The sequence below is a fragment of the Nematostella vectensis genome, chromosome 13 (assembly GCF_932526225.1).
Source record: "Nematostella vectensis chromosome 13, jaNemVect1.1, whole genome shotgun sequence".
Lineage (NCBI taxonomy): Eukaryota > Metazoa > Cnidaria > Anthozoa > Actiniaria > Edwardsiidae > Nematostella > Nematostella vectensis.
The window spans coordinates 10,246,957-10,272,337 of record NC_064046.1 but is presented as its reverse complement, the minus strand read 5'-3'; the positions used below and the strand labels follow the sequence as shown (position 1 = coordinate 10,272,337).

General features: G+C 38.5%; 2 protein-coding genes across 3 annotated transcripts; both read left to right on the top strand.

The window, feature by feature from the left end:
- Window positions 1–3,846: 3,846 nt before the first annotated feature.
- Window positions 3,847–12,345, top strand: LOC5513832 (programmed cell death protein 5). Of its 2 annotated transcripts, XM_001634011.3 has the most exons (7): window positions 3,848–3,956; window positions 4,028–4,086; window positions 4,974–5,035; window positions 5,749–5,840; window positions 6,760–6,828; window positions 11,699–11,769; window positions 12,019–12,345. In XM_001634011.3, exons 1-6 carry the CDS (start codon window positions 3,888–3,890, stop codon window positions 11,741–11,743), a joined length of 396 nt encoding a protein of 131 aa, XP_001634061.1. In that variant the 5' UTR covers window positions 3,848–3,887; the 3' UTR covers window positions 11,744–11,769; window positions 12,019–12,345. The 2 variants fall into 2 exon arrangements, with proteins under 2 accessions (XP_048577056.1, XP_001634061.1); XM_048721099.1 differs by lacking the exons at window positions 11,699–11,769; window positions 12,019–12,345 and adding an exon at window positions 7,236–7,420 and having other exon boundaries at window positions 3,847–3,956; window positions 6,760–6,931.
- A 3,172-nt stretch (window positions 12,346–15,517) lies between these two features.
- Window positions 15,518–23,229, top strand: LOC5513831. Its single transcript, XM_001634010.3, has 4 exons — window positions 15,518–16,532; window positions 18,926–19,506; window positions 20,048–20,324; window positions 22,327–23,229. Exons 1-4 carry the CDS (start codon window positions 16,446–16,448, stop codon window positions 22,519–22,521), a joined length of 1,140 nt encoding a protein of 379 aa, XP_001634060.2. The 5' UTR covers window positions 15,518–16,445; the 3' UTR covers window positions 22,522–23,229.
- Window positions 23,230–25,381: the final 2,152 nt, after the last annotated feature.

The following is a 25,381-nucleotide window of genomic DNA, read 5'->3' as shown; positions in this document are numbered from 1 at the left end:
ATATGCAGAATGTTGTTTATCCCGCCCTTGTATTGGGCAATCCACTGAATAGCAGAGCTAAATTTTTTAAACGTTTTACATGAACTAGCACACCCCATAGGCATTGCCCGATCGAAATAATATTGCCCCATCCACTTCATGCCTAACAAATTGTGATCATCAGGATGAATAGGGATTATCCGAAAAGCATTTTTAATGTCTGTTTTAGCTAGGAATCATCCAATTCCCGAGCTCTGTATTAAGGCTATGGCATCGTCAATCTGCGCAAAGTGGACACTAGTATGTTCTTTTGGTATCTGGTCATTGACAGAAGAGCCCTTTGGGAAAAGACAGATGGTGTATCAGACGTGTATCTTAGGTCAAAGGCCTAAGGGAGAAACTCTGAAACCAGGGAGTAGAACAGATGAAAAGGGGCCTGCAATCCTATTAGCCACCAGCTCCTTGTTCAGCTTTAACGAAACAGCCTGAGGGTTTTCTCGAGCTGATAACAAATTTTTGGCTAAGAAGGTCTGTCTAGACCCCTTAAAGTGAACACGGAAACCAAATGAAAAGCCAGTAACGAAAAAATTCCCTAACCTGTTTTTGGTTAAAAGCGGGTATTCGTACCATGGCACCTGGGGAGAAGGGGGGCATAAACGGGTAATAATGGTTGTGATACGGGTAGAGGTAGGTGGCAGGGGTGAGGGCGGGAGGGTCATTGTGGGGATAATGCTATGTTGAGTGGAGATGGACTATAAGGAGTGTACGGGATAGTGATGCAATTGTTCTTACCATGGCGTATAGGGTGAATGGGAAGATTAAGGAGGAGGTAGTGGGTAGGGAGGTATAGACCGGAAAACAAAAAGGCTGATAAGGGGTAAGGTGTACACGCTGGTGGAGAAAGAAGTGAGTTAAAATATAATGAAAACAACAAAAGTTCATAAACATGCAAATAAATGTATTATAAATTGCGGTAAATAAGGAATAGAATATTTCATAGAGCTCTTTGAAAGGTTAAGCAGCCTCACGTGTTCTCTAGTACAGGGTTTATCATCAGGAGGTAAGACCAAGTACTAGTCAAATGCGACGGGGAGAATGGAAACTGGGAGCCGGGGGATGCTAGGGGGAGGAGGAAAGATGGAGATACCTAGTAAGGAAAAAGTTCGCATTTGAGACGTGTTTCAAAGTGAATGAGTGGCTAGCCAATTCACCTTAACCCTACACGTCAACGTAAGGCTGCTTTAGGGAAGTGGATGGTGTGGTGTGTTAAGAATTGTAAGTACTTGTTATGTTGTAAAGTACAAATGTATTTGGGCGCTAATAAAATAGTTATCGAAGTTAAAAAGGATGAAATTATTTGGAAAACATTATTTCTTACCTTGTTGTAAGCGTGGTTTACAGTTAAGTGGTTTTTGAAAAAGTGGAGAGTGTACGTGATAACAGTTTACAACGGTTTGCAAAGCGCGTGCTCGTTTTGAACGCGTGCGCTATTTTATTTCCGGTTGGATTATTTCCGGAAACATCACGTGGTATGTATGGTGAAAGAAGATGGCGGATTTGCAGGTGCATGTGGCGTGGAGTTGCTTGCAGAGTTTCTTGAATGGAATGAAATGCGAGGACAATACTGAAGGATCGACGTTTGCTTATCTCCCTTGGATGGTGGTCGTGTTTTGGTTCTGCTGGAATCCCATGGTGTTTATCTGCTACACTGTAGATTTGTTTGGCAGAAAACGAACTTTGTTGCATAAGACAGTAAAAAGGTGAAGTTTTTATGTGACATGTTGAAGTAAGGGTTACACCTATTGTGGACGAGAGAAACGTATTTATTCTTGATAACCGTGTACTTTTGCTTGAGTGTAATGAAGACTGGGAATAAAGTTTATAGTAAGAAAAACGGTAGATGATATATTTAGATAGTAGACTAACATAACCTGATGATTGGTGGTAATCTTTGTGATTTCTGAGGGTTTTCATGGGTATGAGAAACAGATTCAGCCAATATATTGGATAGTAGTGATGTCAGTTGTTGGTTAAAAGCGGGTATTCGTACCATGGCACCTGGGGAGAAGGGGGACATAAAATTTTATGAATTTTAAGTTATTCGAGATATTGCTACTTATTTTTGAACGAGGATTTTTTCATTTATTTCGCTGATTTGTTAATGAAATATCTTCGGTAAAACAATATTCGGTCTATAAAGGAATAATATGTTAAAAGGGAGAAGAAAATGAATTATTTCTATTTTAGACAATATATCATTCATCATGATATAAATGCCTTCAGGGTTTCCGTAATATCACAAATGTTATGACAGTTTTCGTTAGGCATAGCTGACTTGAACTTAGCCGAAAATAAAAAGACAATTACCACTTTTTTTTGTATCTATATCCTTATAAATGGTACTTCTTCTGCAGATAGTGAAGGTAATATGCGTGGAAATGAAAAGTTTAAAGCATTAACTACTTGCAAAATGGTTTCATTCTTTTAGTCCCAGATGAAACACTTGTCATAATATTTTTCAGGAGGGGAAATGCTAACATTTATAATAACAATCGAAAAAAATGTAAAGTATGTTTATACTAACATTTATCTGGTTGTTGCATTTGGTTTGATCGTTAACCCTGGAGACCTTGGCGGGACTAAGAAATAAAAAGGCATGATTATATGAGGAGAGGTGAGGTGAGGTCGTTCATGGCTAGACGAGTTTCTTACCTTGTCGTTTTGTTCGGATAGTAATCGTGCCATCCTCGCCATAACCGACCACGTTCCGAGCAAACACTTTCACAGTGTACTCTGTGTCTCTTGTCAGTCCAGCTATGACAACAGGTACCCCTGTAACCCCCTCACGGGCAAGCTTTACTTGGTCGACTTCCACTTTGTAGTCAATGACAGGGCTGCCACCATGGATCTGAGCTGTGGTTTAAAGCACTTCGTTCGAGTCGAAGTCGCCCTGCAGTTTTTTTGCCGATGAAGTTTAACTGAGGCAAACCGGCTATGCCATGCTGACGAGTCCTAATAAGGAAGAAACAGCTGTCCATGGTTGCCGAACTGCACGGGTAATAGACTGTGCTAGCGTCCCGTCTTGGCCCGACTGGTGCCACTGTGTGTATGCTAGTGTGCTTCTAAAGTTCACATTTATGTATACATACTCGCAAGGATAGTTTGGCTATCCGACGGAGTTTTAGACTAGCAAAGGTCGCATGCGTGATTCGCACAATTGGCATCACGCTAGCCCGGTCGCAGCTCTAGATCCCACATGGATCTGAGCTGTGGTTTAAAGCACTTCGTTCGAGTCGAAGTCGCCCTGCAGTTTTTTTGCCGATGAAGTTTAACTGAGGCAAACCGGCTATGCCATGCTGACGAGTCCTAATAAGGACGAAACAGCTGTCCATGGTTGCCGAACTGCACGGGTAATAGACTGTGCTAGCGTCCCGTCTTGGCCCGACTGGTGCCAATGTGTGTATGCTAGTGTGCTTCTAAAGTTCACACTTGGAATACTGGGGGAAGAAGCACGGAATTTTTTTAAATCGCGAATTTAAGTACGCGAGAAAATTAAGCAGAATCAGATATCCAAATCAGTAAGTAAATCGATTAATCTATGAGGGAATAAATAAACTAACGCTATATTTTCCGTAACAAATGCGATTATTTAGTTCCTTTGAAAGAGGGGCTCATATATGAAATCAATTTCCCTATGAAATCAATAAATCATAAATTTCTCCCAAACGAATAAAATGACAACACAACATTAGCTGAGGGATAAGCGCAAGCTCACAATCATCAACAGTCATCAACATCATTTTTATAGAAGAAAACGAAATCAATAAACAAAGGATTCAAAATCAAATTCTGCCCTCCCTCCCTTAGTATATTTCTTCAACTTGGTATCGAGGCTTAAAAATTCCAAGATGGCGGACGACCCAGAACTTGCCGCTCTCAGAGCCAAACGAATGGCAGAGTTACAACAACAGATGGGGGTATTGCTCGCAAATTGTGTCAATGTATACGTGAATTAGTTGCTTTAATATGCCTCTGATAACTTCTCTAGGGGCAGGATCCAGCGCAAATGCAACAACAGCAACAACAGCAAATGGAGAATGCCCATAGGTGTGACACAAATCTCTTTTGATTTTTTGTACTTTCTCGGCGTTTGATGTCAGCTGAAGTATTAGGCACTTATAGTAAGAGATATGACTATGCATTAACTGATTTCTATGTTTCTGGGTTTTGAATTTCGTATTTGAAAATACATGCTTAATTTTTATGTTTTTAGAAAAATTTGTGAAGTTATTCCGATAGAAATCTTAAACCTTGAATTAAATTTTTAATACTGGGATTACTTGCCTTAGGAATAGGAGTCAGTAAAAAGTTAGAATCTGGGTTTATCAATACTGCATGGCAAGAGACAGAGAAGTTGCATTGCATTGATTTCAATATTGTGGTTGAGTTATACCTGTTTTCATTTACACACGCACCTTGTGCTATGCGTTTCTGAGTTACAAATAGTTTTTGGTGACAGAAGCCATTTCCCAGTTAGACCGCTAACCAATGAGAGAGTGCTGAAAAGCACCGGGTCCTCAATAAAACAGCCGTGAGTTACATATGTAAATATACACTATATAGAAAGTGCAAACCTCAGAAACAATTAGAGCTTTATTTAATTGTTGGCTTTGTGTTTATCAGTATTTTATCATTGACGGTAACTAGGGCAATCTTCTATCACATTGTTTTGGTTGTAAACAGTCTAAAGCTGTGACAGAAGCAGAATTGGAAGAATTCAAAAGTCTTGATTGATGTCCAACAAAAAGACAGTTGTGTTTTGAAAACAAACAGCACAGGTAGCACATTGGACTGAAAATGGATGTAATATATTCTCATATTTTTTATACTTACAAAAGCTCCCTATATTTTTACTGTAACTATCACAAAAAAGATATGGATGTTAGCTCAACTAATTAACTCTTCAATTAATGTTTTTTCTTGAATATTTCTAGGGAGATGGAGATGAGAAATGCCATGCTTACCCAAATCTTGGATCAGTCTGCTAGGGCAAGATGTAAGTACCAATACAACCAGTGATCAGTCTGCTAGGGCAAGATGTAAGTACCACAACAACCAGTGATCAGTCTGCTAGGGCAAGATGGAAGTAGATTGGCCATTCTTACCAGTTGAATTCCACATAGTGTGCTACAATGCAGTTTGTGCATAACTGAAAATAAAGAAAGGAAATCAAAGCACTGTTTAAAACTTTTAAACTACTAATATCATATATTATATTGCTTATATCAGTTATGTTACAGCGCAACCAGTAAAACTGTAAAGACTTAAAATATGTGTGTAATGTTGATTGTCTTCTGGCAAATCAGATATTAGAATTTAGGCTTAATGACTTAATGAGATATGTTTCCAATTGACTGTTTGAATGTCTTGCTAGTGATTGGTCAGAACAAATATTCCATACATATTTCCGGTGGTCACGGGTTGTGCTGGAAATATTTGTCTGACAATTTTGGAAATGATGTTTCTTATAATATGTCCTCTGACTGTAGCTTTTCTTATTGCCTTTCACAAAATTATAGCATACTTTAGGAGACATCAACTATTTCCTCAATACCTATGCTATGTACATAATGAATGTTGTACATATATTATGTACCATTACACCTATTAGTTTACAAAAGTGATTTGTTTTGTTTTTTACAGGTATAAATTCCAGTTTTCTTGATTTCAATCAGATTGTCAGTTTTTTTTGTCTTTCATGTTTAACAGTAAACAGCATAGCCTTGGTAAAGCCTGAAAAGGCCCGGATGGTTGAGAATATGCTGATACAGATGGCTAGAAGTGGTCAAGTTGGTGGAAAGGTAACATAGAAGACCTTACTGATAAGATCTTATTTCTTACTGAGCTCTATGGCAGAAATGAGTTTGTTTTTTTATTTTTTTATTTTTCCTGTACATTACCTTTTTTATTTATTTCAAAGGCTTCACCCTGAAATTGGCATCACATTTGGATACCAAATCAAGCTAAAGCACAACCCTTTAAACACATACTGTTGCTTCACCATACTATCTGCTTGTAATAATGGGTTATTGATTATTATTGATTGATTTTTCTGATCAGTACCTAAAAGGCTGCCATAACTTTCGTTCAACACTGCCATGTGTTTCAAATTTGCTAACAGTTTCAAATTTGCTAACAAAGTATAGAAAGCTTGAAATCGTTTCTCCCCTTTGATAAACACTTGCCACTGTAAAAGACCACACCATTGTTGTTCCTCATATGTCGTTCTTAGTTGGTCACTATAGATTTACTAAGGAATGACACTAGAGGGAGTGGTGTTCTCTTATTACAGTATCTAGTCAGTCATGATTTTCCTCAGTTGTGTTGTGTTTGTGATCAAATTCTTTACCCTTGTTGTTATCTCTCTCGTCTGTGTCCATTTTCTATACAGATTTGTGGTCCTCAAAATATTCGAATTATATTTTATTTCTCTTTCCCCAACTCCTCAAGGACATATTTGCAACCTGCAAACCTTTCACATTACGAGAATAGTCACATCCATAATATTGTGAAGAAGGAGCTTTAAAGAACAGAAAACATTGCTTTATCTAAGTAATGTATAAATGTTATCTGTCAACCACTTATACTACTTGACAACAGTAACTAAGGAACTTTATTGGCTAAGTTATACGCATGGTCAAATTTATAATAATTTCATCTGTTTCTTAAATTCATTTCACTTCTTGTTATGTATTTTGTTCAATTTCTTGGCATTGTCAGGTTGGTGAGACACAGTTAGTTGGATTACTAGAGAAAGTGCAGGACAAAGCCCAGAAAACCACAGTTAAGGTACATATGCCTGGAATAACTAATCTTACAGGGTGGACCCCCCGGCACACTGTATACCCCAGGGGTGCCAGCAGTTTTAGGGACTTACTTTTAGATATTTTAGTTTTCGGTTGAAGGCGGGTATTCGTACCAAAGCACCTGGGGTGGGTGGGTGGTGGTGGTGGGGGGGAAGGGGTGTTAGGTAGATAGATAATCTGGAAGGGAGGAAAATGTGGAACATATATGATGGCGTGGAATGGCAAGAATGGGGATGACAAAAACAAATATATAGAGTTACAAAATGGAAAGGTGGGATATTTCTTAGAGCTCTTCGAAATGTAAAGCAACACTACGTGTATTCTAGCACAAGGTTTATCATCAGGAGGTAAGACCAGGTACTAGTCAAATGCGAAGGGGAGGAATTTTAGGTTTACAGTAAGTGGTTAGAGGCGTGTGCACAATTTTTTGACATCACAATTTATTTTTCAAATCACAAAGCAGCTGTGTTTAGTTTCTTTGCCATTTCATTGTTTATTTTTAGGTGATACAGTATTTCAGTTGCTTGATTTTTCTTGCTTTTGGAGGCTGCTTAAATTTTTTGGGGGATTTGTATCTTGCCATTGCAAAGCGTCTGTGTTTACTTTCTTTTTTTTAGAGGATATTTCAGTTGATCGATTTTTATCACGTTTGAAGGCTGCCTGCAATTTTTGGGGGGATTTGTATCTTCAGGGTTCGTACAAGTCCTTGAAAACCTTGAAAGTACTTGATTTTTAAAATGTGAAATTCAAGGTCTGGAAAGTGCTCGAATTCTTAACAACAGCCCTTGAAAGTCCTTGAAAAATATTTTTTTAAATAAACAAAAATTTTTATGTGGAATGTAGATTTATCGCAAATCCAGCCAAATATATGGTTTGCTAGCACTTGCTATATATCATTTTGGCCGCAGTTCTGTAGTTTAGGTTACCCGATTTTGAAGCAGGAAAACAAGTGGCTAGCTGTTAGCGTGTAGGTTTTTTTTTGGCCTTGTTAATGATGTCAAGTTCTGGTGGGAGCAGAAAGACATTGTAACAGGAAACATTGTAAGGATGTACAAGATAAAGAATGTTACAAAAGACGCCGAGGCGAAGGAAACATTGTCAGGATGTACAAGATAAAGAATGTTACAAAAGACACCGAGGCGGAAGGAAACATTGTCAGGATGTACAAGATAAAGAATCTAACAAAAGACACCGAGGTGAAGGAAACATTGTCAGGATGTACAAGATAAAGAATTACAACTCATGGCCGGACAGGGTTTGCCTAGATCCTACACGGATTGTACAGTAAAAGGGGGATGGGCGTAAGTGGGGTGTGAAAACCCTGAAAACCGCAAAAAACAGAAACCGCACAGAAAAACGTCAAAATAAGTCAATATCCGTAAACTGCGCAGTCTAGAGAAACAGCAATCCTGCGGAATAAAATACGAAAAACCGAACAACCGCGCCTTACTACCCTTTCGTAAAAGCAAGTGCTCTTCTCCAAGTTCAAGCTCTTACTTATGACAGTGGTTGGCTACAAGCACGCAGGGGATTCATTAGGCCCCGGCAGCCAGCGGATCTGCAAGCTATTTTCCGCCGAGCACTGCCTTTTTAAAGTTTGATTTGAACCAATAATATAATATAATTTTGAAACTTAATGTAACTCATGTGATGTGCTGGTTTACGGAGGAACTGAGCAAGCTCAGAAGGCGATCTTCATGGATTTTTACTACAAGAGGTGTGGCGAATGATCGCTAGATATATTGAATTTTCCAGCGATTCGACTTCTTGTTCTCGGATCTTTAGAAAAGCAAGATCTTGTTTTCTCTGATTTTCAAAACTGCCCTCTCGCCGTCTCTGAACTATTCTCGGATTGACCATTCGCCTTCCCTACAAGCTAGAAGGGCTGAATGTGTTCTTCTTACAGCACCTAGCCTGGAAAGGTTGTATTTGAAAACGTACTGTGAAAGCTTGTTAAGATGCTATTGACATTCTCTCACGGTCAGGCCAGTGTCGAAAGAGGCTTCTCTGTAAATTGCCAGTTGATGGTTGAAAACCTGAATAAAGAAGCTTTTAGAATCATGTCAGCTATCGGTGGGATTGCTAAACTCGAATATAGTGAGGCGCTGCTAGATGCGACAAGACTAGGGGAGGGCTTGTTAAGGTGCTATTGACATTCTCTCACAGTCAGGCAAGTGTCGAAAGAGGCTTCTCTGTAAATTGCCAGTTGATGGTTGAAAACCTGAATAAAGAAGCTTAAGAATCGTGTCAGCTATCGGTGGGATTGCTAAACTCGACTATAGTGAGGCGCTGCTAGATGCGACAAGACTAGAGAAGGGCCAGGAGAAGATTTTTAGATGCCGTAAGCTAAAATGCAAGAAAAACCTGTAGAAAGGGAAACCCTCCTCACTAAGTCAAATGCAATGTGAATCTGTGCTAGAAAAGCTAAGTAAAAGCTAAAGGTTTTCATAGAAGACGAAAAGTTTGAGAATCTCACAAAAATCTTTAGGTAAAAGTTTGCTTAAAATCACTGTTTAAAAAAAAGTTGTTCACCAATAAGTCACGATGCTTGAGTATGTTTCAAAGAGTACAACTGTCGTCTATTTTCGTTTTGAAGTCCTTGTCATTTCTACTAAAGTCCTTGAAAAAGTGCTTGAAAGCACCTTGAATTTTACTTGTGGAAAATTGTACGAACCCTGCTCTTGCCATTGATTGTACAGTACTGTATGTATCTTGCCATTGATGGTACAGTACTGTATGTGTCTTCCCATTGATTGTACAGTATTGTATGTATCTTGCCATTGATGGTACAGTACTGTATGTATATTGCCATTGATTGTACAGTATTGTATGTATCTTGCCATTGATTGTAGAGTACTGTATGTATCATGCCATTGATTGTACAGTACTGTATGTATCTTGCCATTGATTGTACAGTACTGTATGTATCTTGCCATTGATTGTACAGTACTGTATGTATCTTGCCATTGAGTGTACAGTACTGTATGTATTGTACCATTGATTGTACAGTATTGTATGTATCTTGCCATTGATTGTACAGTACTGTATGTATCTTGCCATTGATTGTACAGTACTGTATGTATCTTGCCATTGATTGTACAGTTCTGTATGTATCTTGCCATTGATTGTACAGTACTGTATGTGTCCTGCCATTGATTGTACAGTACTGTATGTATCTTGCCATTGATTGTACAATACTGTATGTATCATGCCATTGATTGTACAGTACTGTATGTATCTTGCCATTGATTGTACAGTACTGTATGTATCTTGCCATTGATTGTACAGTACTGTATGTATCTTGCCATTGATTGTACAGTACTGTATGTATCTTACCATTGATTGTACAGTACTGTATGTATCTTGCCATTGATTGTACAGTACTGTATGTATCATGCCATTGATTGTACAGTACTGTATGTGTCCTGCCATTGATTGTACAGTACTGTATGTATCTTGCCATTGATTGTACAATACTGTATGTATCTTGCCATTGATTGTACAGTACTGTATGTATCTTGCCATTGATTGTACAGTACTGTATGTATCTTGCCATTGATTGTACAGTACTGTATGTGTCCTGCCATTGATTGTACAGTACTGTATGTATCTTGCCATTGATTGTACAGTACTGTATGTATCTTGCCATTGATTGTACAGTACTGTATGTATCTTGCCATTGATTGTACAGTACTGTATGTATCTTGCCATTGATTGCACAGTACTGTATGTGTCTTCCCATTGATTGTACAGTACTGTATGTAGCTTGACATTGATTGTACAGTAATGTATGTATCTTGCCATTGATTGTACAGTACTGTATGTATCTTGCCATTGATTGTACAGTACTGTATGTATCTTGCCATTGATTGTACAGTACTGTATGTATATTGCCATTGATTGTACAGTTCTGTATGTATCTTGCCATTGATTGTACAGTACTGTATGTGTCCTGCCATTGATTGTACAGTACTGTATGTATCTTGCCATTGATTGTACAATACTGTATGTATCATGCCATTGATTGTACAGTACTGTATGTATCTTGCCATTGATTGTACAGTACTGTATGTATCTTGCCATTGATTGTACAGTACTGTATGTATCTTGCCATTGATTGTACAGTACTGTATGTATCTTACCATTGATTGTACAGTACTGTATGTATCTTGCCATTGATTGTACAGTACTGTATGTATCATGCCATTGATTGTACAGTACTGTATGTGTCCTGCCATTGATTGTACAGTACTGTATGTATCTTGCCATTGATTGTACAATACTGTATGTATCTTGCCATTGATTGTACAGTACTGTATGTATCTTGCCATTGATTGTACAGTACTGTATGTATCTTGCCATTGATTGTACAGTACTGTATGTGTCCTGCCATTGATTGTACAGTACTGTATGTATCTTGCCATTGATTGTACAGTACTGTATGTATCTTGCCATTGATTGTACAGTACTGTATGTATCTTGCCATTGATTGTACAGTACTGTATGTATCTTGCCATTGATTGTACAGTACTGTATGTATCTTGCCATTGATTGTACAGTACTGTATGTATCTTGCCATTGATTGTACAGTACTGTATGTATCTTGCCATTGATGGTACAGTACTGTATGTATCTTGCCATTGATTGTACAGTACTGTATGTATCTTGCCATTGATTGTACAGTACTGTATGTGTCTTCCCATTGATTGTACAGTACTGTATGTAGCTTGACATTGATTGTACAGTAATGTATGTATCTTGCCATTGATTGTACAGTACTGTATGTATCTTGCCATTGATTGTACAGCATTGTATGTGTCCTGCCATTGATTGTACAGTATGTTTGTGCTCAGTTTGACAGGAGGCGTGTGTTTGATTCTGATGATGATGACTATTGACTGGGAGGACTGATATAACATTTCAAGTAAGTTATGATACAAATCCAACTAGTCCTGTCTTTGCACGCGGTCATGGATACAGTGTCTAACCATTTACATGAACTAGTCAATCAAACAGGCGAAAATTCAAGTTTAAGAGTCTAAAAATAAAAATAATACGGCCCTTCCAGCTTGTAAATAAGAAGAGGATAAGTCAAACGAGGGAGAACAAAATTTTTCTTTTCCATGTAATTATGACATTCATAAGACGACGTGATTTCTATTTTTTTTTTCAGATTATGTTGTATTCCCGCCTTCTCTCAATTACTTCATTGCCCATGGTACTTGCATCGAAAAAAATAGAGCTGTCAATCTTGATGTACTGTGCTACTGTGACAGAGGATTCGCCATGGTAACATGCTGCCCCATCAGCACGAGGGACAAAATCTAAACAACAAATCAAAACTACATAAAGCCCCCTTAAGACACAGGCAGAAAGGCAAAAGCTTAGGAGATATTGAATTGTTTTTTTTTATGTACTGTTGGAGTTCGATGGATGTGATATTTTAATATAACTGTCTTGTAACATTTTTCATTTGAAATAAAGTGTGAGATAAGCTTTATGAATGTATAATAAAAATCTCTTGTTGAGAGGGTATTTCATTAACGCTAAATAGATATGATTACTCCTGTATCAGATTTGGTGTGCTCTCTTTAATAACAGGAAAGTTAATTCCTTTTCTTGAAGTTTCTTTTTGTTGATCCCTTTAGGGACTTTGCTAGAGGGACCTTCCCTTGTTATCTAAATTCAAAAGACGGATTCCTGTGCTGTGGTTGACCCGAGAGAAGGGTTTGAAGTTGTTTACTAAACGTACATCTTCCACAAAGAGGGGCATTTGTCTGTGGGGTAAGATTTCTTGTCAAAAGGGGCCGAGTCATCCTGTTACTTGGCTCGTCTTTTGGAACAAGGTTAGGAAAAAGGAATGGGTACTAGTGTACAGCGGTATTCCATGAAATTATGAATTTAATAGAAGCATGGGAAATATGTTTTGTCTGATATATTTCAGCCGTCGTCCATCAAACCACGACGTGAAAACTCTCACGGTCATAATGGAAGACACGAACGTTTACCCTGTAACTCCCATTACTGAGTTCGCTTATCCCATTGCAATTTGTTAGGGATTGAACGTTGAGTGCGAACACATTAATTTCGATATCGTTGTCATAAGGTCCCTATTATGGTTTTCTTTCGGCGCTTCCTTCAGGAAATCCTCATGTCAAAATACTTTACAATCTCCCGAATTCAGTTGATTAAATCACCGGGGCTTATCTGGTGTCTATTTTCGGCGTGTTTTAGAGGAAGCGTGGCTGAGTTTGGCGAAATCTTAGAAGATTAGGCACACGTTACAAAGTAGCTGACTCGGCGGCTACATGTAGTCCAGTTAGATGGCCGCAGAAGGAAGAGAGTTTATTGATAGCAACTTTGTTTTCCCGGGAGGGAGTGGGGGGTGGGAGGGGGTTGGTGTTTACGTCATGGCCTGAGCTCAACTACCCCCCCGCCCTGATCTAAAGATAATACTGCGATGTCTCCTATGAATAGGGCATGAGAGGTAGAAGGATAAGGTGGCAAATTGCGAACTTTAGATGGGAGGGCTTACGATAGAACATGGATCTTAAGCTATGATTCTCAAAACTTAACTTCTAGCACCAAATTAGATTTGCGCACCGAACCTAGAACATTGAACTATAAATGTAGTATCAAAATAGCGCATTAGATTTACCTTGCAAGAATATGCATACATAATCGTCCCACGTTTCTACCGAACCCTATTCGCAAAACATGACACGTAGAGGAGGAAACCTTAACGGAGGCCCATTGCGTTACAGATGTTTCGACGTCAGAAGAAAAAGTACTTGTAATCGTCTAACGCCCATTGCATTACATGCGTGACGGGTGTAGGAAAAGCGTATCAGACGCCTATTGCGTTACATGCGTGACGGGAGGTACCAGGCGATCATATGGTAGAGGGGTGAGGGTTAACAATATCATCATTACCAACGCAAGTACCCCGGGCGTCGCCATGGAAACAGAGACTAGCCTATGACAGAGTGGCAAAAAGACCCCATCTGGGAACGAAAATCGGTTGCAATGGCTCTGGCGGTATTTGTAGTTCTTGATCAATAATATCATGCCGTCATTTTTCGCTGCAAAAGACCCTAAAATCAACCATTTTCATCAAAACAAATAGAATAAGAAACAAATATATGTTTCATTGATGTTTTAAACAAACTACCATATATCATAAACTGCGGGAAGTCACATGTTTAAAACGCAAAAGAGTAAGTTATTCTAATAGAACGTCGATCAATCACTCCTTTGCAAGACAATAACTATTCTGATACTTTGTTGACGATATTTTAATTGAAAGTATTTTAGTTTCTTGCATTAATGCCAATGGAAATTGTACCTTTGAGTGACTCGGCATTTTGCAGAAGACGGGAAACGCCGGGAGAGACGACATGACGAATTTGAAAAGCAGAAGAATATTTTTATTATTTGGCGCAGGTCCGCATAAAAAGAGAAGTCAAATTGACTCTTTCTTGGCTATCATAGCTAAAACAGATTTGATATTGTGCTGAAAGGGTGGTAAATCAAAAGTAGTGAAAGCCCTCTGAAATAACACTTATCAGTTTCTCATGGACTGCAAACGTACGCTGTTCTGGTATCGTGGCTTTGCTCACATTCCTTGACGAATTCTCTTCGTCATTCGATCGAAATTTAATATATTGTGAGTACAGGAGAAAATATAGGGGGGTGCAACTTTTGCAGTGACTCTGGAAAATCGTGCAGAATAACATAAATGCACTAAGTACTTCTACATACTCTATGTCCCAATCCTTACAGTTTATGTATCTTAAAAAAAGGCCCAGAGAGATAGAATTCCAGTGATGTACTTCATGCAGATGACGACACAGACCAACTTTTTAAATCAAGCAAATATTTGCACAGACGTTCGAGAGTACGCAATTTTAATTAAAACCCCAGTGCGTAATTACTCCTGAAAACAATTGAAGCGCCAGTGTGGGGTAATCCGTTGATTTACCTGAAATCGTCATGACTGTGAATACGGCAAACATTTGTAGTTACAACAGGTTCCTATCAACTACAATCACGCGGAATAACTTCCTCTATTTGTGATAACAAAGCTATGTAGATCGTGCTTCACTCGTACGCCCGTCTTGGTAAAGGGTGTTATTAGATGTGATTTCTCCTGAGTGCGTTCACCATCTAGATTACGTCTCTGATAGCGCTACCTTGTGACCCGTGTGTGATACGCTTGCACGCAAACTGCGCTTTTTCTCATTACAAGCTCATCAGTCGAGCTAAGGATGTGGTACTTGAAGGTGATTGCTTTTGCAGAAGGGTTTGTAGATCTACTATGACGACTTCGTCAAAAGACAGTCGTACCACCACTTGGCGACACAATGGCTGACTTTTGAAAGGCTCTATTTTAAAAAAGGATAGCTAATACACTTTTTTATAATAAATTTTTTTATAAGAACGTCCAGGCTGATATTCCACCAAATTTTAAAAACATGCTTAGAGCATGCCGAGGCTCAGATAGCAGCAACACCTTGGTTTTGTAGTCTAATGTGTTCTAAAATTCGTGTTAAATTGTGTTCATTAATAACAACCTTAAATATTACATTGCTATTGATCATTTGTGTAATTCTTCTCCTAATAATTCATTGGGTACTTTATTTTTTAAGCACTAAAATTTAAGAACATTGTTAAGAACATCTTCAGCCTTAAAATGCTCCAAAAATAAGAACGGCCCAGCCTAAACTGTAAATTAGACGTTCTTATAAAAACAATGTAATATTCAAAGGTTGCAACCTGTTATTGTTTGAATGGCTTACGATAGCTACCCCGCCTCTAGACAAAACAAAATCTTTCTGGGGCTTAAGAAACTAAAGATGAAACCTAAACGATTTAGTGCATAAAACTACAGTAAGAAGATTCTTATTTAAAAATGTTCAATTTTGTCGGTAAATTGTCTGTTTACGTTTATTGACCGGGAACGGTTGTTAGTGGGAAGTACTATTTGACAATACTCTAAGGCATCAATAAGCATAATAACTCCAGTAATTTTTTCGCCCCAGACGCAACAAATATTTCGGTTTTTGAATTGTCATTTGATTTTCAAGACCCCACACACACCACCGAGCCCTCACCACGAAATTTCCCAAAGTGCTTGATAAACTATGTTGGTGATTGTATAGCGAGGAACCACAAAATCACTCGCCTCTCCTGGGTTGTAGAGGGAACTATAATTGACGTCACGTATCTTGGAGGCTTGTTTGCATTCGGATTAGTGTATAAGGTTGATTTAATCGCAATATCGCCAGGAAAATAAACAAACAGGATGCGATTAGTAATCACCAGGAGTATTGCTAGGAAGGGTTAGCGGGACTGCGCGGAACAACGCGGGAAGCTGTGGAATCTGCTAGCGATGATTGCTGTCTCACACGCGGGTCGCCCGAAAGCAAAGCGCGGGAAGTGACACTATCTTTCAGGTCAAAGTGTCCCGCTACGCGAACATGTACGGGATGTCCCGTGAAGGGTTATAAAAGAAGGCTAAAGTGCTTTGTGAAGCTAAAGAGTTCAAGAGCATTAAGTAGAGACACTTGAGAAGTAATAATCTCTTAAAGAAACTGCGACATGAAGATGACAACATACAAGGAAAGCAGTCAATTCGTTATTTTACTGGGCTTGATTTTTGCTACACAAGGAACGCCTATGAGTCAGGTAAGGTTATTTTTACTTTAACGGGCTAGTTTTGTTTGCTTAACTGTGTAAATAAAAAATACCAGGAATCTAGAAGTATTAATTATGTTGATGTTAGCTGGATGCCCTACTGCGTCAGATACGGCGATAATCGGAAACTTTATTTTAGTTTATACTTTATTTACATTTACGAAAATAACAGCCCTTTTCTGAAAAGCTAAGCTTACACTGGTAAAGTTATGTATGATAATGGAGTTTTTATGGACACATTCATCTTTTATTCATGATTCATGGTTCTGAGAGAAAAAGAAAGAACGGAGTATTCGAAAGAGTGTCCCTGAGAGTGTGAAAGAGTGTTAAAACAATTTATCAATGAATGAAGAATAGATTTATTCCTTAGATTAAGGTACTGCGGCTATTTTCAGTATCAATGCGTTCCCTCCACAAACTCAAACACAAGGTCTTTAAGTTTTTCACATGTCCAACTCTCGCCACATGTTTTTTCCGTTTTGTGTGGGTGCAGCTTTTCACAACATTCTTTCGAAATAGCACTTACTCAAGTCTTGAAGTCATAAAGTGTATTTGCATTTTGCAGAGACAAATTTGAGCATTTCTCTTAATAAACAAAAAAGGTTTTTTTAAAGTGATGTTTGGGATCCTAAAACCCCAATCATTGCACTCAATCATTGACTTGCCCCCCAAAAAATACAATGGAAAAATGGTGGTTCGACCGTTTAATTTGCATGCACAAGACACTTAAAATAGAATTATTTCTATCATTTTCAAATTTCCTTTAATTTGAAGTTACTAGATTTGTTTATTGAATTTTGTCCAACGCTTGTATAACGAACACCTCTTTGTTTTACCTAAGCGAAGGTAAACGCTTGCACCGCATTTTTTGAATTTCCGGTATCAATTCCAGGGCGGTTTTTACACGGAAACTATAAATCGGACTCGTTAGATCACTCGGGAAATCACTAAAATTGGTTTAATTTGAAATGATGGATTATTTCATGAGGGCGGCAATGCGTGGAATCCTCCACACGGGGGTATTTCACTCGATTAACCAGATAAACGGTATCGATCAAGTCGTAGCAGGGGAGCTTTTGATCCGTTAGAAGACGAGAAGTGCGCGCTTAAACGATCGTTATACACCCTCAAGCCAGATTTGTTTAATTATCGCAAGTGATATGTCAGGTAATCCAGTTAACAATCCTGGGGTTTCTTAAAGCGGTCTAAAAAAGAAATTGATTATCCTCTGCGTTTCACCAAGGAAACATGTGTTTATAAGAACTTGCAACTCATTTGTGTCCAAGAACCAGGATATTATCTACAAGCTCAAACAAATAGCCTGTTCAATAACCAGCAGCTGGTTGACAAGATATTTTATGTGAAGTCAAATTATTGTTGTAAAGTTGTATAAAAATACTGTTTGTCGAGAAACCTTGTCCACTTAATGTTCAACCAGAACTCGTGCTCGTCGGAGCAAGTTTTAGTGAATTAAGAGGAAATAAAGGAAAGATACAGTCCACGAATTGTACAGTAGGATTCGTAACAATGCTTACATGAAATATTCATAATAATACTAAATCGTTATGATAATATAATAATGATACTTTATCCTTATAACAATAAAACCGTATCGTAATAATAAGGATACCACATCGCTCCTTACTTTTAAAAGAGACATGCAGTACCCATGATGCATTGTATCCGCATTATAAGATGAACACATTATTATCGTTTTGGTAAGAAGTCCGAGAGGGCACCGGTTATAGGGGTCTATAACCGGATCCTTTCTTTTCATAGACTTTCTTGATAACTGGCCGCAGATGGTTATAATTATTGACTTGAATTCGAAGTTATGAAGTTCTCAAAGACCCCCGCGATTGCGGCCCTTTTAAAAATGACACCCACAAATATCAAGAAATCAGTTTTGGTGGACTAAAAAAAAAAGGCAATTATATATATTTTCGCCCATTCAAAATCTCATTTTAAGACTTTAGTAAAGGAGGGGGCGCGGGTTTTTCGTCCCTCCCCCCCTCGCGTTATTGTGGTTTCTTTAGACTGCGCGGTTTACGGTTATTGACTTATTTTGACGGTTTTGCGGTTTTTGGCGTTTTTCTGTGCGCTTTTGCATTGTTCGCACCCCCTCGATATTCTTTGTGAAAATTCAAACTGAAATCATGAGACACTATAAGTAGCTTAGTAACAGATTTTCCTGCTCTATATTTATTTGTGATCAGCTGGGCTGCTTTATTCTATTTTTTTTTTAATTTTGCTTGTGCCATTTAGCGAAGGCTTTCTTGATCCAATTTTTTTTTCGTGAGAATTTGACTGTTACTGCACCGTTAAATATTAAATTTTCCGTCCCTTTTGTACTTGTGATGTTTAACGTCTTAAAATATCCACAGCCAGATCGATCTTGCAAGAACAGTACAGAATGTTCTAGTGGCCACGACTGTCATCCATTCCTCCACGTCTGCTTCAAACGCCTCAGAATCGTCAACGACCCCGCCCCCAAGCCACAGAACACGAACTGTGTATGCAAATCAACAGAATACTGCCATCCCGTCCTAAATCGTTGCTTACCAAAACAAGCCCCACCCCTCCCCCCTAAAAATACTAACCGGGCAAGCACCCCGTCATGCACCTCGAGCTCGGAATGCGGAAGTAACCAGTACTGTCACGTGATCTTCAAGAGATGCTTAACAAAACACAATGTGCCTACCTCTGCACCGAGAGGGCGGAGTCTACGTCGTTGTCATGACAACAACGGATGTAATCAGGGGGAGTACTGTCACGATGTTTTCAAGTTTTGTCTAGAGGTCCCAACAGGGTACAGTGATCCCGCCACGCCCACCCCGAGGGGGGAGTGCGCGCAGAACTCGGACTGCATGGCTGGACAATATTGCCATGATATCTACCGTGTCTGTCTAACTCCACATAACGTGTCTAATAACGCAGTTCCGCGGAAAAGGCTTTTGAATGGAGGGTAAGTTTGACAATAAAATATATTTTAATAGGAAAATGGATTACTGATAGCGTCTGAGTAAAATGCACAAATGGCAATTGTCAAATCGTGTTTCTGGGCCGCTTATCGCCATCATTGATATAAACTTCAATTTAATTTTTTTTCTAAAATTTTTTTTATACTTTTAAAGGTCATAAAAAGAATTTAAAACGTTTCTAAAAAATGCGTTAAAATGAACGAGCTACATCTCGAATTCTTAAACGCCTCTACATACTATTATTTTTTTACTATAGTTTCCTTAACACTAATTTTGCAACCGATTTGGGCCTTCTGTGTTCGCAAGATAATACCCGTGATTATCGAATGTCCATGGATGGTAATTAGTTCCTTTTTAATACACTTTTTTTCTTTTTTTTTTATACACTAATATATCTGGAATACGCAATTTTCTTTTCATGTAACTGCAAATGTCGATAACATTATCATTTATTTATGGACTTATAATATTCCAAGGAGTACAAGCTTTAAAAAATAAACTCACTATATTGCTTTCTATATTCAGTCGTTGCGACTCCGATTCCGACTGCTTATCGACCGAATACTGCTTCTTCCGACCTCCACAGCGATCGATAATAGCTCGGCACCGCCGACTATGTAGTAATGCGTTGAATTGTCCGTACCGAGCGCGTGACGGCGAGAAAGGGTTCTGCACGAGGCGAATCGTGAAGTCATCGACGAGTTGCACGGTGGAGAGCGACTGTGAGGCAGGGATGACATGCTTGACGAAGCTGAAGGCTTGCATGAAGTACAGGCAGAAAGGGGACTTATGTCTTATTCAGGTAATACATCAAGTATCTATGTGATTATATAGACTGCTGGGCAGAAGCATCGTTTGGTAGGGGTGGAGAGCAAACGAATGAATATACAACTGTTTGAACAACTCCCTGGGCGGCGCACAGAGATAGATATCACATGTTAAAGTCTAAGACTTGCTTATTCTTTATTAAAAAAACATTTGCTTTTTTCGGTCGCAGGTACGCAGCTGACCCTTGCATGCCCCGACATCTATTTTTCCTTTTTCTCAATACATATCTTTGAAACATTTTCAGACAACTACAATATGAATTATTCGTAGAGCTAATTTTGATATGCTTGGTAGTTATCGGGAGTGAACTATATAACGAAGCAACTGATTGTATAAAATCGATAACAAATATTTTAACTGCAATACAACAAAACTAATAGTTTGAAAGGAGAGAGATAAAATATTTTTTTTAGAATGCTCAGCCCATAAGCAACAAACAGAGAGCGAGAAAGCAATTATCAACTTGTTTTGCCTGGGATATATCATGGCGAATTTCGTATCACAGAAGGCCCAAACGCCCTAGTGTCATATGAAATGTTTTGTCTTAGCGTATTTCTGTCTGTGAGATGGGTTCTTCAATTATTTTTTTGTGTCTCAACATGAAAGACTAGCTTCTGGAAAAATTAGCCCCTGGTTTCACAACCGGTTTATGAATGTCACACAGAAAAAGCTAAATAATCTATAGTCAAATGAAGTCACTTGTGCGTCTCATTGTCACCTTAGAAGCTTTAGAGCTCTGTTTTAAATTAATAGCAGTTGGTTCAGAAGCTATAAAGAATATAAGAAAAGCAAAAAAAAATAAACGTTTTTTTTACGTTAGGTATTTTTTTTATTTGTCTCAAAAATGGCATTTGTTTGTTGTTATCAAAAGACTGAATGAAACGGCCCGAAGAAGGAAAGATACTTCTATATAACGTGGCATTATTTTCTTTTTAGCACGTGATAGGCAAACACATGTTCCTCAGCTAATTTCTGCTTTTCAATTATAAGCAGTGGCGTGCCACTGTTTTTCTCGTCAAAAAATAAAGTACTCTGTTTTTTGTCTCTGAACTTCCCGCGTCATTACGTCCGATGAGGCGCCATTACGTCCGATAGAACCATTTCCGCGATTTCTGCAGCGTGTATTATAATCCCACCCACAGTTTTAAATATTTTCTTGTAAACAGACCTCATGGCTCTGTGGTATTTTTTTCGTTTTCTGGGCATTAATGGCTGTTCGGAAATTGGCTGTGTGTTTAGTTTTTCTTTGTACTTGAGGCTTTTATTGCTAAATAAAGTACGAATAATAGATTGAATTTTCGGCCTTAACTTCCGTCTTCCGTGCGGTTCTTTTACTTGCTATAAAATGACAGCAAGCGCCGGTTGTTATGGATAATATCCCCACAAATCATTATATTCCCAAATGTACATAACGACAAAATCCTTCTCCCAGCATAAAAAGAAAACAAGGAAAACTTTATTTAAATAAACACAATGAGAAACAAAAACATAAAAAGAAAATTACAAATTCATTTTTTAATATCATTTTTTTAATAATTCATCCTGAGATCTTGAAAATTTTTTTTGCAAACATAAACCATGCATCAACCCCACGCATCTCCCTTTACAGGAGCGAACAGTTAAATCATGTTGCACAGCTAGGGATAAACATATCTTTTTATGATTACGAATATTCGTTCTCACAAAGCTTACATGGCTATTTAGGAAAAAACGAAAACAATGAATTGATAAGAGTTCAACAGCGATTCTGTTAGGAAGTACTCTTTCGATTTGTTTTAACCCGGCGTTTAGCTTGAGGTTATTAACGCACGCACCGCCAAACAGTGGGCCATTTCTTATTGAAGGATTTTCAAAGGCCTATGAAACAATTTTCATAACGTCAAATATCATAACATATGATACATGTATGTCCGCGCCCCACCCCTGCCCCCTTAACAATCATAGCGCCTGTTAACCTTTCCCATTTTCATCCACAGCCGGCTTCCTTCGTGAGCCCTTGTGCGCCTGGTCTGATGTGCAAGCCGACAAACAAAAGTCGACTTCTAAAAGGGCGACGTCTCGAGAGAAAGTTACAAATTCCTAAGTTCATCCGTAGAATGGCGATAGTCAAGAACCTTGTCCGCAAGCGTTACCAGCTAGGCAGATGCCACGATGCTACCAACGCATTCTAGGCCATGAATATTACAGCGGGTTTGGGTATTCTGTTAAATTTCAGCAGAGATTTCCAACATGCTGAATTGCTTTCGGGGTTCCTTCAATCAAATTTAACTGAGCGCTCTATGATTGGTCAACACTTTATGGTGAGATTGCGTGATTGGAAGGCATCTAAGTGTGGCCAATATAGGCTTTTAATGGGTAAAAACACAAAAAATGTCGTTTGGAAGGAGCTTAACTCGCAAAATTACGACAGTTTTTTTTGTAATCTTTTTTTCTTCCCTACCAAAATTACCCACTTCAAGGCAAGTCAAGGTGTTTCCTGTATAGGTGCCTAAAATAAATAAATGAAAAGAAAAGTAGCTTTAACAAACTTTGGCTTCAGCATTCAAGCATGAGTCAACAGCCGCCATATTCTACACACCTAATTCCAAATTGTTGCTTGCCCCCCCCCCCTGGTCACGTGGTGGCTGAAGCGCTATAATCGATATACCAAACACAGATACGAAAGTAACGTTTTTTGAATATGTGATACAGGTGTATAACTTTCAGAGCGACAGAACTTAGACTAACAAATATATACGGCGTTTGTAAATTATGGACAAAAGTAAAATTATGTCACGACGACGGCCTATCGGTTTCAGACACAAATTATTTACAAAATTGATTAGAAATGTAATTCATTTGTCCAATGAATGAGTCATTAAAGGATAACGAAGCTTCAATTGCACTTCTAAAGAATATTGGGAGTAGTCATATATTAGTGATGACGCGATCAGAAATTTATCGCGGTCACGTTTTGCCTATATTTACGCCGACAATTGCTTCAGGGGACGTCAAAATGCAGTCAAAATGTCTGGACCCTTTCTATAATTACCTTGTAACTATTGGCACACGGTTTCAACAAGCCATACAACATGCATCTTTTTTCGAATGGCCATGTCGGGTCGTTTGCCGGCCTCCATGGGACGTTAATAATCGAATTTGGCTACAAAATGTTTGGCTTTTAAAGATTTATGACTTACAAGAGTGATCAAGAAATCATAAGATATCTTATGCTCTCTTGGAATGATCTAGAATGCCTATTTTTATCTAATGCGCTTATGCTTGGTAGTTTTGTCTAAAAATAGCACAACTATTGCGAACCGAAAGTGGACTTTCCGCATTTCAACATTTTGATTTCGGGATATATAGCACAGGACGTAGGGCCCGTTCATTGCCGTTTAGCTGCGTAGAAAGGGATTTGGGACTTTTAACGTGTAAAACCTGAATTTCGTTTTTTAAAAAGGCCCTTATGGACAGTGAAGGGGGGTTCCTAGCTAGTTCCTAGTACCTGCCTTGTGAGCTTTTCAGCTTTTATAAATAACGAGTCTACGAAAAAACAAACAAAACAAAACAGGAGAGTCACCAGTCACCTAAACATACAAGTGAAATTACTGTGACAAGTTGTGTCAAAGAGATAGACTGTATGCCTATTCACATATATAAAGTATGTCACTTCTTAACTTAAAGGGAATGTGCCGACAGATGCGCATGGATATCATGCTTTCCGTGAGTCATCTATGAGTCCTCACGGCAAGTGTTACAAATCAAATTGGTGGAGATTCCGAACAGGTATGGATTCTCCCCTAAGGCTAAGTTCAAACGTCGTATTATCCATATTATCCAGCATACTAATGTCGATGAAACAATCTACTTGATTCGATTGCATTAAATACAAACTTCGCTCATACAAACTTTCTTATAGATGTTGGTGTTAAATTAAAAAAAAAATCTTAAGCAACGAAGACGCCAACGTGGACAACGACGGCAGAAAACAATAGACTTTGATTCAGAATAATTCAATAGCAGCTGGTGAAAATTCGTTCTGACTGATAAATTTAAGCCGTTTTCCACCAAACCACGACATGAACTTGAACACGCTATAACGTTTTTTCTTTGAACTCCTACGTTCGCTAGTGTAGATTTAATGTCCTTAGTTTATATTCATCTGTCATTGACTCTTATATCTTGCTTAATCTATTGCAACTAATATATCGTTGCCCTAGCCGTCGTCATCATCCTTGCTTGAGGTCCCTAATATGATAGAGTTGTACTTTTCTAGTGATGGTCTCCCTGTGTTGTACTCTCCTAGTGATGGCCTCCCTGTGTTGTACCCCCTAGTGATGGGCTCCTTTTCCTTGTGTTGTACTCTCCTAGAGATGGTCTCCCTGTGTTGTACTCTCCTAGTGATGGCCTCCCTGTGTTGTACCCCCTAGTGATGGGCTCCTTTTCCTTGTGTTGTACTCTCCTAGGGATGGTCTCCCTGTGTTGTACTCTCCTAGTGATGGTATTCCTGTGTTGTATTCTCCTTGTGATGGGCTTCTTGTGTTGTACTCTCCTAGTGATGGTCTCCCTGTGTTGCACTCTACTAGTGATGGTCTCCCTGTGCTGTACTCTCCTAGTGCTGGTCTTCCTGTGTTGTACTTTCCTAGTGCTGGTCTCCTTGTGTTGTACTTTCCTAGTGCTGGTCTCCCTATGTTGTACTCTCCTACACGAACTTAAAATTAATGTTTTATGAACATTGCTAATTTCCTCACCAAAGCAACATAAAAGACGGATAATTAGACGGATGTTACATCTTTCCCAATTTATTTTGTAAAGAATTGATTACAATAGCAGTATTTTCAATTAGTTTTATCCCTAACTACACAAAATATATTTCTGTAATAATAATTGTTCTAAAATGCTTGTGGAATCGGGATGTCTTTCTCGAAAAAGTGCCATTCCGGTATATACTTCAAAGGGTACGAAAAAAAAATTGTTGAGAAAAAGATACATTAAGACTCATTTTTACTCTTCTAGGTTTTGTTTGTTAGGAAGTAGGCATCAGAAAAT

Bases quoted from the DNA above. Each gene is read 5' to 3' on its own strand.
- LOC5513832 (XM_048721099.1), top strand. From the start codon at position 3,888: ATGGCGGACGACCCAGAACTTGCCGCTCTCAGAGCCAAACGAATGGCA. The intron at 3,957-4,027 runs GTATTGCTCGCA...TAACTTCTCTAG, and splicing joins AGTTACAACAACAGATGGGG to GGGCAGGATCCAGCGCAAAT. The intron at 5,841-6,759 runs GTAACATAGAAG...TGGCATTGTCAG, and splicing joins GTGGTCAAGTTGGTGGAAAG to GTTGGTGAGACACAGTTAGT.
- LOC5513831 (XM_001634010.3), top strand. From the start codon at position 16,446: ATGAAGATGACAACATACAAGGAAAGCAGTCAATTCGTTATTTTACTG. The intron at 16,533-18,925 runs GTAAGGTTATTT...AAATATCCACAG, and splicing joins AAGGAACGCCTATGAGTCAG to CCAGATCGATCTTGCAAGAA. The intron at 20,325-22,326 runs GTAATACATCAA...TTTCATCCACAG, and splicing joins GGGACTTATGTCTTATTCAG to CCGGCTTCCTTCGTGAGCCC.